At 44.4% G+C, this 12,425-nt stretch overlaps 1 protein-coding gene across 4 annotated transcripts in view; it reads left to right on the forward strand.

The window, feature by feature from the left end:
* LOC103184610 (disabled homolog 2-interacting protein) overlaps positions 1 to 12,425 on the forward strand; it is an 81,115-nt gene that overhangs the window by 47,386 nt on the left and 21,304 nt on the right. For all 4 annotated transcript variants that reach the window (XM_042337263.1, XM_007902724.2, XM_007902726.2 and 1 more), the window contains exons 2-4: positions 2,842 to 2,995; positions 8,973 to 9,071; positions 10,351 to 10,905. In XM_042337263.1, the coding sequence (XP_042193197.1) occupies positions 2,852 to 2,995; positions 8,973 to 9,071; positions 10,351 to 10,905 (798 nt within the window). In that variant the 5' untranslated portion in view covers positions 2,842 to 2,851. The remainder of the gene's footprint in view (positions 1 to 2,841; positions 2,996 to 8,972; positions 9,072 to 10,350; positions 10,906 to 12,425) is intronic.

Here is a 12,425-nt window from a genome sequence, read left to right on the forward strand (position 1 = left end):
CCTTCTACACAGGATTGAACTTTAACCAACAGAGACAAATTGAAAATGTGCATTTGTCTTGATCAGCCAGGTATCTTACAATGGTGGAAACCGCTATCGTACTTAATAATAATAATAATCCTTGCATTTAATGCAGCGCCTTATCACGTCTTTGAGATGTCTCAAAGCGCTTCACAGAATATACTGTAAAGTGAATTGACTGTATATTTTCTGGGCGAAACTCAGCAGCCAATTGCACCTTGCAGTCTCCCACAAACAGTCGTGGATTGAGTAACCACATTATTATTATTTTTTAAGCGGTCTCCAAACCAAACTACTGAGAGTTCCATATAAATATGGTTTCCGTTTGTCCAACAAGGAGTGTGCACCCTTTCCCCAGAGGAACACATCCTGTTTGCCTAATCCCAGACAGTTTATGTGCAGGTTATCAAGTGCCCAGATTTGGGAACCTCAGAGTGTGTGTGGTGGGTTATGAGCTAAAACCACCCCATTAATCACCAGCAAGCGTCCTGTGGCTTGCAGGGTTATTGGGAGGCAAGTTGGAAGAATCCCTGCCCAATGTTGCTCTGTTCCTCCTGCTGATTAGCCAGGCTCAGAGGACTGTAGACACACCTTGCTACCGAGACGCCACAGAGAATCAATTTGATTGCTACCTTCCATTGCTAAATGCAATTTGTTGTTGAGCATTGAGTCTGTGCTATAAGCCAACGTGAAACTTGAACCGCAACCTCTGACCCAGAAGGAAGAGTGCTAACAAACTGAGCCGAGCTGACAAAGTAGCAGCCTCACTTAGGCAGTAACCTTTTTGATGGCATTATTATTTTTGAAAAATGACTGGGATTTCGTTTTTCAAAAAGGTCAGATTGGATGTAAATGAGGTAGTTGCAGAGACGATGACAGGTCTGGTGCAGAAAGAGCAAATCAGCTATTCTTCTATTTGAAGCGTGACACATAACAGATTTTCTCTTTTTTTAAACACTTTTTTTTTTAAAAAAAACTTTTTTTTTATATCACCCCACTGGCTTCCACTACCCCCAGTACATTGATTTTTCAGTCCCTTTGTCGAGCCCTGTGGTTTAGTGGTCAGCGCATTTGCCTCGCAAATGAGAGGATCCAGGTTCGATTCCCAGGCTGGGTGAAACCTTAGGCAAGTTTCCTTACTGCGCACGCCTCTGTTTACCCAGCAATTAGTAGAAACCCGGTTGTTAGTCGATTGGCAGATCGTTTTTCCGAGGGTAATAATTATTAGGTAATAATCCTTCAATAATCCCACCAGCTCTATTCTTACCACCAAAACCCTTTGCTCTTCTATATCATTTCTACTGCTCAATCCTCACTCCCTCCACCCCACCATCAGTGGCCAAGCCTTTAGCCTCTATGACCCTGCTCTTTCACCCAAATCCATCAACTCCTCACCTTACCTTCAAAACCCTCTCTCTTTGGCCAAGTCTTTGGTCAAGATCCTTAAAAGTCTCCTTCTTTCCTTCTGTTTATTGCTCCCTGTGAAGAGTTATATCAGGATTAATCTTGTAGAGACGTGGGACTCTACAGTACGATTATTGCTGTTATTTTCATGCTTGGCACTATGTTGTACAAGAGTGTGATTGGTACCACTCTTGTACCAGTTACTGCCAATTATAAGGCATTAAAACCCACTGGCTGCCCACTCCCGTTGACTGAAACTCTTAATTCATTTGAGGTTTTTTTTGTGGGTGGAAAAATGCTACCCTTCAATTGTAGCGGATGATCATTGCCCATTAACAGCATTAATCTTGCTCAACAAGACGACCTCACTAATCAAATTAATGTTTGGGTGAGAAAAGCGTAATGAAAGTGGGCAAGTATTGCAGCTGTTTAACCAGCGCTGCCACAGTCAGCAAGTGTTCTCCTCGCTACAAACAATAATAATAAATTGGTCACTAAATCCATGACTGTTTGTGGGCAATTGGCTGCCGTGTTTTGCCCACAAAATATACAGTCAATTCACTTTACAGTGTGTTCTGTGAAGCGCTTTGGGACATCCTCCCGACGTGAAAAGCGCTATATCAAATGCAAGGATTATTATTATTACTATTCTGTGAAGCGCTTTGAGACATCTCGAAGACATGATAAGGCCCTATATCAAATGTAAGGATTATTATTATTAAAATTGCTCCAGATTTGAGAGCCACAGTGCAGGACTAATGCAATTACGAACCGAGAGATGAGCTGTCTTCATTTCTCAGTCAAATCGTTTCACAAGTGCCACAAGGTCTCTGGGATTTGGTTTGACAGTAATGCTCGTGATCAAGGTCACATGGTTTTGGCAGTGAGGCCATGTCTGTAGAGCTCGCTGCGCCTGAGTAATGACACAAGGCTAGAAGGCTGCGTGTTCCTTGCCTGTGTGGATCGCAGTTCACACAGAGAGCTGGAAATGACGCACGGCTCATCGTGTTTTGCTTGAAAAAGAGGAGCATCAAAGTGTTCTGGGTCACTATCCTGCATGAGGGACACTATATAAATGCAAGTTGTTGTTGTTGTTTGCTTGGAACAAGCAGGAGAGTGGGTTTTACACTCAGTGACTCATGTGGAGAAAAACACCAGCGCATACTTGATGGAAAAAATGGCCTGATTCCGACTTGTGGCAATTTGGCTGAGATTAACTAACTCAAACCACAATAGGGATCAGTACCTCAACAAAGCTACGGGACAGGAGTAAAACTGGATTGGAGGTTTGTAAACTGGATCGTACAATAAGGAATTAACCGTTACATTTCGTCTCATCTAATAAGTTGCTGTGCAGAAACCAGCCTGTGTTTTTCAGCATTCCTGACCCCCTCTCTTTCTGTGTTTTTCTTACAGATCACATCTAATGCCGAGGTTGAAAGAATCACGTTCTCACGAGTCTTTGCTCAGTCCCAGTAGTGCTGTGGAGGCACTAGATCTCAGCATGGAGGAACAGGTCATGATCAAACCTGTGCACAGCAGCATCTTGGGGCAGGATTATTGTTTTGAGGTAAGTCGAGAGGCACTGGACACAAAGCTGTCTGCAGGAAAGTCTGGGTTTGAAATCTGCCCAAAGAATATACAGTCAATTCACTTTAGAGTATATTCTGTGAAGTGTTTTGGGATGTCTTGAAGACGTGATAAGGCGCTATATCAAATGCAAGAATTATTATTATCATCTCTTCCAGCTCTATTTGTACCACCAAAACCCTTCGCCCTTCCATATCTGTGTTTATTATTGTTATTATTATTATTATCTCACCTGGTCTTTGCCCTGTAAGTCCATTTTTTCTTAAAATATAAAATGGCACAGAATTATGGCAAATTCTTCAATTCCAGCTCAACTTCCAAACTGCAAAAAATAGTGCAGATGCTGGAAATCATCTTAAAAAGAAACAGGTCTTAGATCAGCTTAATCACGTTCAAGATGTTGCTGCCAGCTACCAGCAGTTCAGATCTCATTATCTACACAAGATAGAAATGTGTGACACATCTTTCCGTACTGTGCTTGCACCGAGCTGCTGACATGTACAAATATTCTAGATCCAACATTGCTTTGTTAGGCTCCACTGTCATTTTGTATTGGTAGGGTTTTGTATATTTATTTGGCAGCACATAGAACAAACACATTCAGGATTTATCATGTAGCTAAACTGATACGGCTACACTGAACCTGTTGTGTTGAATAGAGGTGATCTTCCACCCTCCAGTGGTAGCTGTCATTTCACCAGTTTGAAAGATTCACGGCTCCAGTTCATATTGTTTGGATGGTGAAAGAAAGCCCCAGAATTCTGTCACTCGAGATTCAGGCATCTCCTTGTCTGGATCTTAAACGTAGCTTTAAAATCGTCTTGGAACAGTGCCCACCTGCGCTGTGCCATCGAGTGTCCTCTTGCATGGCTGAGCTCTCATCCCTCTGCTTCACGCATGTGAAGTCCGCATTTTACAGCAGCTAAACTGACATTCAGCCTCACTGAATAAAGTACATTACCATGGATGATTAGCCACTAATTGCTGCTAACTCCTGAATCCCTGTTGTTGTAGTTGTTATTGGCGCTGTGCAGAGATGTTTACCATATTCAGCCTTGTGAGCGCAAGGGGTTAAAGTACCTTTTGTACCCAACTGAACACGTCAGAGGCCAATAGATTCTCTGAGGACTGGAGGTTGTGGCTCTCAGGCTGTAGCTTTTGCAACCAATGTCATCTGTGAAGGCCGCTATCTAAATGCAAATTGGTGTTGTTCAACTGGGTTGGCGTCAGCCTGTGTGTGTATAACCAAGCGGGATAGAGTGGAGTAAACAAGCGGAGGGGAGCGATGACCTGTACAGCCCGACTGTAATCTGAGTATTTTTCAACAAGTACCATGTTACTTTTTTTTCTTACAGTTTCATGTGCCTGCGCTCCAATCTTCCTTTTTGAACCATCATTAGTCTTCAAGTAATTGCCCCTGGTAATTCCGGGTGATTATATCCTTAGATCTCTGCAGTAGAGATTAACATGTGGATAAATTTGGCTTTTGGAAGGTCTGTGTTTAACAAGTCTTTTTTTTGTAATGTGGTGAGAAGCTAGAGCTAAAGCTTGTGTTGCATTAGTCACCAAGGTTGATAAACCGGTGAGGCTGCCTGCCACAGTTGGTAGCATTCTCACCTCTCAGTTGGAAGGTCATAGTTTAAGCCGCATGTCTTTGGGTCTTTGAACTGTTGTGTTTGTCCCGACAAAAGACACGGTCGCTACACTTTATAATAAACTCTGTGAAGCACTTTGAGACTTACTCCTGACATGTAAGGCACTATGTGGAGTCCTGTAGCTCAGTGGTTAGAGCACTCGCTTTGCAAGCGAGAGACTTGAGTTCAATTCTCGGCAGAGGGCGAAACCTTGGGCAAGTTTCCCTACTCCACACGAATAATAATAATCCCTCCAAAAACCAAAAAACCAAAAACAATAATAAATTGGTCATTTTCAATCTGTGACTGTTTGTGGGACATTGCTGTGCGCAATTGGCTGCCGCGTTCGCCCACAAATATACAGTCAATTCACTTTACAGTGTGTTCTGTGAAGCAGTGTGTTCTGTGAAGGATGTCCTCCCGACGTGAAAAGCGCTATATCAAATGCAAAGATTATTATTATTATATCAAATGCAAGGATTATTATGATGAAGAATACAACAACGACAAACTACATTTGTATAGCGCCTTTCATGTTAAGAGGGCGTCCCTGGCTGAGATTTGAAAGGGTGTCGGAGGTCCTTGGAAACAAATGGGTACAAATAGGAAATGGGTCAATGTATTTTGGTTTCAACACAGTGAGGATGCTGGGAGGAGGGTGAGTGGATATGATGTGATGAAACTTGGCAGGAACAAGAGAGGGAAGTTCAGACCAACAATAAACTAGAGAAAAACAGGAAAGAGTGCTTCAGAGAGTGAGAGGATGTGCACAAAAGGTGAGGAGGGAAGGATCAGAATACGTTTTTTTGAACATTCTATGAAGTTATTTTGATGCACTACAGCATCGGAGAATCTGTTCCTCCAATGGTAAGAGAGAAAATCAGTTATTTATTGGAAGCCATTAACAGAAGGGAAATTGGCTGCAACATCATATTGAGAAGCTTTCTCTTGTATTAACAAGTTTTTTTTTATAATGTGATGAGAATCTCTCTATCTCTCTGCCTCCACCCTCGACTCCAGGACCACTGCTGTCCTGACAGACTGCCTGTCAGACATCAAGTTCTGGATGAGAGCTAACTTTCTACAGTTGAACATCAGCAAGACCGAGGCTCTCCTGACTGACTCCCATCAGCACCTCCTCACCTTAGGCACTGGCAGCATCAGCATCCACGGATGCACAACCCACCTTACTAAGCCAGTCAGGAACCTTGGGATCTTGTTTGACCCTCAACTGCCTTTCTCCCCCACATCCGTGCCATGACCTGCTCTGCCTTCCCCCACCTCCACAACACTGCCGACTCTGCCACTGCCTCATCCCTCAGGCCGTCGAAACCCCCGTACATGCCTTCATTACATCCAGGCTCGACTATGCCAACTCCCTGCTTGTCGGCCTCCCCAACTCTTCCCTCCACAATCTGCAGATCATCCAGAACTCTGCAGCTCGTGTCATCTCCCGCACCAGGCTCCATGACACCATCACCCCCACCCTCGTCCGGCTCCACTGGCTTCCCATCCCTCAGGGGATCGAGTTCAAAATCCTCGTCCTCACCTTCAAGGCCCTCCACGCCTTACCCTCTCCGACCTGCTAACTCCTTATAAACCTGTCCGCTCTCTCCACTCAGCAGGCTCCGACCTGCTCCATGTTCCCCGCCATGCCCGCCCCACTGTCAGAGGTCGAGCCTTCAGCCTCTCTGCCCCAACCCTCTGGAACTCCATCCCACATTCCTTCGCTTCGCTCCCTCCTTTGCCTCCTTTAAAGCACGCCTCAAGACACTCCTCTTCGACCACACCTTCGGCCACCCTCTTTGCCTTCCACCCTCCCTGATCCCAATCCCACCCTCCAAATCGGCTCCTAATCCCTTACTGTTCAGCGTCTTGGGACATCCTCCCGACGTGAAAGGCGCTTTACAAATGTAATTCTGTATTGTATAAAATAATACTTCACAAATGTTTATCTTCAGCGGGTAAATGGTATAATACTGAGCCAAACAGACCAAAAAGATGTAATGTAAGATTCTGGTGTGTTAGCTGATCACAGTCACAGCTTTGGCATTTCCCATTAAATCTGGAGAAGGGAAAACGTGAGCACACCTGATCTCTATCCAGTGACGACCCCCTCACCCACTGGAAGGGAATCCAAGTGGACATTGGGTGAGAACAGGATCTGGTTGGGATGTGATGGCTCCCCTTGCCTCCCCTCTTTCACTGTCTTTTTCACACGCGGTTAGTTGGGTGAGGTGCTGGAAGAATTTGTCTGCCTGTGGAACCCTAGCTCTGCACGAGACACTGAGGGGCGAGAGAAACCGAGGCAGAGAGAGGACTGCCGAGTCCTTGAGCAATAAGCACCAAATGTTCCTTGTGGGGGAGCAGAGTTATTCTTTGCCACAAGTGTCCAATTGTGTTTGAATATGCAGGATGTTATACATGTAGGCCATTGAAGCCATCGAGCCTTAATTACTTTTGATGGATGTCGGAAATATTTGCAGGCGACGGCTGGGCCATTGCTAGCTATTGCCCAGAGAATTGGATGCTATATTGGAAATCCCTCAGGAATAAAATCTTGTTTTGCCCACTCTCAGCTCTCTAATTAAAGAGGAAACTCTGCTCCCCCCCCCCCCAACAAAGAATGATCTAAAAGCAGAAGCTGATGTTTGCAGCACATATTCACATATTGTCAGGTATATCCCTATGCTAAAGCCTTCCTTTTTTTTACGCTTTGTTTCTGTGTCGAACGGGTGAAAATTTTCTGATGTGGTTTCCCTTTTTTTTAAATCGGACTTGTCACCATGTCACTTGTGGTTTTTGAGATTGTTCAGGAAATGAGTTGAGAAACAGTGAGAGGACATTTAGATGCGGGGAGTGAATAAAGGATCCGTGGTAACCAAAGAGCTGATCTGATAAATATCTGTGTCAAGTTAAATTCAGTAGTTCACAAATGACAAAGGCTTGTGATCCATTACTTGAGAGGCTATTTATCAGGTGGCACTTCTCAATACGTGTTTGCTTGGATTTGGAAAAGAAAACATAAAGAGCATATTTGCTGTGTATATAACCCCAGAATATTTGTCCAAAGAGCTCTGTTATGTTGCTCTGCCACAGCCCTGATCTACCTGCAGCCGTGTGAACTTCTAATGAGGTGAAAGGCCGCTGCCTGGAGGAGAAGAAATGGAGAACGGTTGCAGATCAGACGAGAAAAGGTCGCTAGGGGATGTGATTAGAATTTAAAGAACCTGTGTCACATCCCTAGTTTTAGGCAGGATCCATCTGCTTAGAATTACCCTGTGTATTGGGCAGTCAGGTCCAAGAATAGCACTCTCAATTCTACATGAAATATTCTGTGCTTAATGTGCACATACTTGGGGTTTTCTGCTTTTCTTTCCTTGGGAAGGGTAGGGCAGGGTTACATTCCGCAGTCTTAAAATTATGAACTGGTCGGAGCAGTAAGACCACTGTTTTTTTTAAATTCTGATTGCAGAACATTTGGAAAATTCTTAATTTGGAAGATGTTACTTAAAAACAAAAAAATCTGGAAAATTGTAGGCACACTGAAGAGAGAAAGGCAGCTTTTAGGAGTGATTTGAAGGCAGGAAAGAGAACACAAGATGGAGAGATTTGTGGAAAGAGATTTTGAGAGCTGGCGTAGTGGCTGAGCGCTTGGCCACCGATGGGAGGATGGCCCACACACAATAAGATCCTGCTCAGCACAACATGCATGTATATATGCGGTTAAAATTGTGTGATGCATACAGAGTAAGGCAGCAGCTCGGTGCTATTGCAACAATTTAGGTCAATGTGTTTTGCTTGCGAGTGATGTTACACAGCGGAGACGAAGCCCCTCCCTGGCTCCACACCACCCCTCCCTCCCTCCCTCGCTCGAGCGAGCTTTCCGTATGTGGCTTTCAGCGTTATTCCAAATGAACTGGAGTTCAGAGAAATATGAATTCCATGTTTTTTAATCTAAAATGAAGCCTGGCCCATTAATCAGCTTGACGTTTGATTACAGGATAACAGATATTGAAGGATTTTTTTTCTCAATAAAATAGCATCCTCTGACTATATCTCCTAAAATCTCATTCCTACTCTCGTCATCATTATGAACTAACACAAGATGCGGTGGAAATAAAAAGACCCTTGGCTATGCACTGACTAATATTCTGGTCTACTGGGGCTACGGGAGAGGGTGGGAGATTCTCATCACATTGGATGAAGGTATTGCTAAATTGCTCGTCCCTATAGCAACCGAGCTGACCACTCACCCAGAAGCCTGATCGCATGTGAGGGACCATTTGTTGAAATAATAATGTGAAATTATCCTCAATGCAGGTGACCACTTCATCCGGGAGTAAGTGCTTTTCGTGCCGTTCAGCGGCAGAAAGAGACAAGTGGATGGAGAATCTACGACGTGCTGTGCAGCCAAATAAGGTAATGCATCCGCTATCGGGGTCAGGTGCCCTTTACAGCTAGCGCTGGGCTGTCAAAGAATTTACAGCACAGAAGTTGCCCATTTCTGTTGCATCCTTGCTGGTTCTCTGAATGCCATCCATTTACTCCCACTCTCCTGCTCTTCCTTTTATTGGTCTTACACTAATACTGAATGAAAAGTACTTTGGGCTGGGCAAGCGTAGCAGGCTATTTCACTCCCTGTCTCTCCAGAGCTCTGTAGACTGCTGCCTCTAAGCTCTCTTTATCCACCCTATCCGAAATAGTCAGCAGGACACACTCACGCTATTTACGTGAGGTTTTGAACGTGTACCTAGATTACTTTGAGCAGCCGCAGCAATAGCAGAAACGGTAATTGCTACACATGATCCACCCCATCCTTCTGCCTTTGTTGCAGCCAATTAACATTAGATGTCAAAGCATTTAGTCAACAATTCACAGACTCAGTGTAAGATGCCTGGAGGCATGAACGTGATGTGATGGCCATCTCTCGTCATAGCATCTCGTCGCTGTGCCAGGGTTGGTTAAAAATCCAGAAGCAAAGAACCTCGGTGATCGTTCCTCTCATTTACCAACACATTCAGTTGCAGGTCCTGCTACCAAAGCAGTGTGTTTGAATAATTTCCTAAGGCAAAACAGCGCATTGAAAAAGCTCAATCTAAGTGCAATCATGTTAAAATGTATAAAAGTAATTGGATCAGTGCACCTACCTTCAGGGCTTGTTTCATTCCTCTCTCAGGAGCTCTTCTCTCCTCACAGCCCGTGCTGTGGTGGGGGTTGGGCTGTAAACATGTACCCAGACTTCATCAATGTCTCTATGCCCATTGCCAACTCTCCATTCAAATCAATTTACCCTCAATGTATGCCCTGCCCTGCAAACTGTAAACATTGCCCACAGGCCTTAAAGGCAGAATCAATTAGGATGTCTAAAAAACGGCAGTGGGAAATACGAGATATGGAAATGGATCATAAGATCGAATAAATGGACTGAATGAGCGAAATGGCTCCTTCGCTTCCCATAACCAGCTTCATTTTTAAGAGCTATTTTGAAACCTTTGAATGTATTGGAGGTGTTGATAGATGACACTGGACACATTTTGTTTAAACTTAGGATGTTTTGTGGTGTTTGGTTTGCTGCTTCTGGAAATATATCTTGAAGAAATCAATTGATTTGAACCTGAAGCAACAAATCACAAGTCTGTGTAAAATCAATCTTGTAACTTCTCTAACCTTTGTTTGTCATTTTCCCTTAACTTTGTAGGATAACAGCAGGCGAGTGGAAAATGTGCTCAAACTGTGGATTATCGAAGCCAAGGATGTTCCAGCCAAGAAAAAGTACTTCTGTGAACTGTGTCTGGATGACACTCTGTACGCACGGACTACCTGCAAGCTGAAAACGGACAACGTCTTCTGGGGGGAGCACTTTGAGTTCAATAACCTGCCCGCCGTCAAAAACATCACCGTGCACTTGTACAAAGAGACCGATAAAAAGAAGAAGAAAGATAAGAACAACTACGTGGGGCTGGTCAACATCCCCATAGCCACAGTGACTGGCCGGCAGTTCCTGGAGAAGTGGTATCCTGTCAGCATGCCCAACGCCAGCAAGGGCAAGGCTCCCGCTCCAATGATCAGGATCAAATCCCGCTACCAGAGCATGAACATCCTGCCCATGGAGCTGTACAAGGAGTTTGCCGAATACGTCACCAACAACTACATGCTGCTGTGCTCCATCCTGGAGCCCGTGCTGAGCGTGAAAAACAAGGAGGAGATGGCCTGCGCGTTGGTGCACATCTTGCAAAGCACGGGAAAGGCTAAGGTGAGCGACCGACTGCATCGGGGACCGTCTAGGCCTGGTCTTGAATCGTAGTAGTTTGGGTCAATGTTTGTTGAACAAAATGGGTAATCGACGAGTTTCTGAAGCAGCGCATGGTCTTGGGCTACCGTGGGATTCTCCCACTATCAGATTATTTCCTGTCAATTTGCCGACAATTGGGAGAAGCTTGTGCTGAGTGGTTTCAATATTTACATTGGGCTTAATTAGCATTTACTTCTAAGCTATCTGTCGTCTCAGTCATGAGTTTGGACCTTCCCTGATTGCCTAACGACTATACAGCACGAGATTTTTTTTATCGCCAGATCTTTAGGTTTTTTTCACTGAAGACCGTACAGTTATGTGATGAGGGGCAACGATTGCACATCAAAGCAAACACCATCTCGCCCGCACTGCCTTCCCAGTGACAGGCTTCATGTGACTACGGACCTTTGTAATGTCTGGCGTGGCTCGTTCTTTGGGTTGTCAGGTGTTGGTGAGAGCGTGCAGCATTCATCTCTGAATGAGATACATATTAGACGTTGTTATCATCTCTCAAAACAGATTGAGTGAGCATGTGAAACATAGAAAAATGTCCGTGAATCTTGGTGATGAGATAATCTTAGCAAAGAGATATGATCAATACCTTTACCAGTGAGCTGCACTGCTGGTGTTACCATCAAAGACATTTAATGGTGATTATGGTGATTGTTCCAGTTATAGCCCTCAGTAATACCCCGAGAGCTTCAAAACAGGGCAGAACATGAGTGTATAATCCAAAGTATATTTCGTCTCAGACAAAACTCCTATTACTCAGCACGTTATTGTTATTCATTATTTCTAACTTCTCAGCATAATAGAACTGAGACACTGGAACACTTAGGGGTTTTTTTGGAAACATGAATTCATTTGCTAGTTGTTTTGTTGAACGTGGGTTAACTAATTGGACTGTGAACACTTTGGGATTGGAGGCCCTCCTTTCATAACAGTAAGCAATTGTGTCACAAACTGCCCTGTGCAAAATCCTGCTGACATGTTGCAATTTGTAGAGAGATAGCTGGTGTTCAGGGCTCCGCTTGTGAATGATGGGTCACAATGTTATTCTGAACAGTATCACTGTTGCTGTGTCTGCAGGGTACACTTAGAACGGTTTAATGATGGGGAAGTTACCTGGGATAAATGAGGCATTACTTATCTGCTTGCTGCGGTTTACAGCAATACTGCTGCTGATGTTGCTGTGTAAAGCTTTAGCTCACTCTCCCATTTTGTTATCTATATGACCCTATAGAAAGAAGGGCGATTTGGTTATGGTTGATGCGGTATGGAAATAAATGGTCCTGTTTAACCTTGTGCAGTAGCCTATACATCAAGCACCAGGCGTTTTATCTGTGGCACTTGCCCTGCGGCTCTCCCTGTGTCATTCGCCATTCGTAGCCAACCTGAAGTGAGTTACTTCAACATCGGAGTCCTGTAGCTCAGTGCTTAGAGCGCTCGTCTCGCAAGCGAGAGGACCTGGGTTTGATTCC

The sequence above is a fragment of the Callorhinchus milii genome, unplaced genomic scaffold, assembly GCF_018977255.1.
Source record: "Callorhinchus milii isolate IMCB2004 unplaced genomic scaffold, IMCB_Cmil_1.0 Scaffold8, whole genome shotgun sequence".
Taxonomy (NCBI): domain Eukaryota; kingdom Metazoa; phylum Chordata; class Chondrichthyes; order Chimaeriformes; family Callorhinchidae; genus Callorhinchus; species Callorhinchus milii.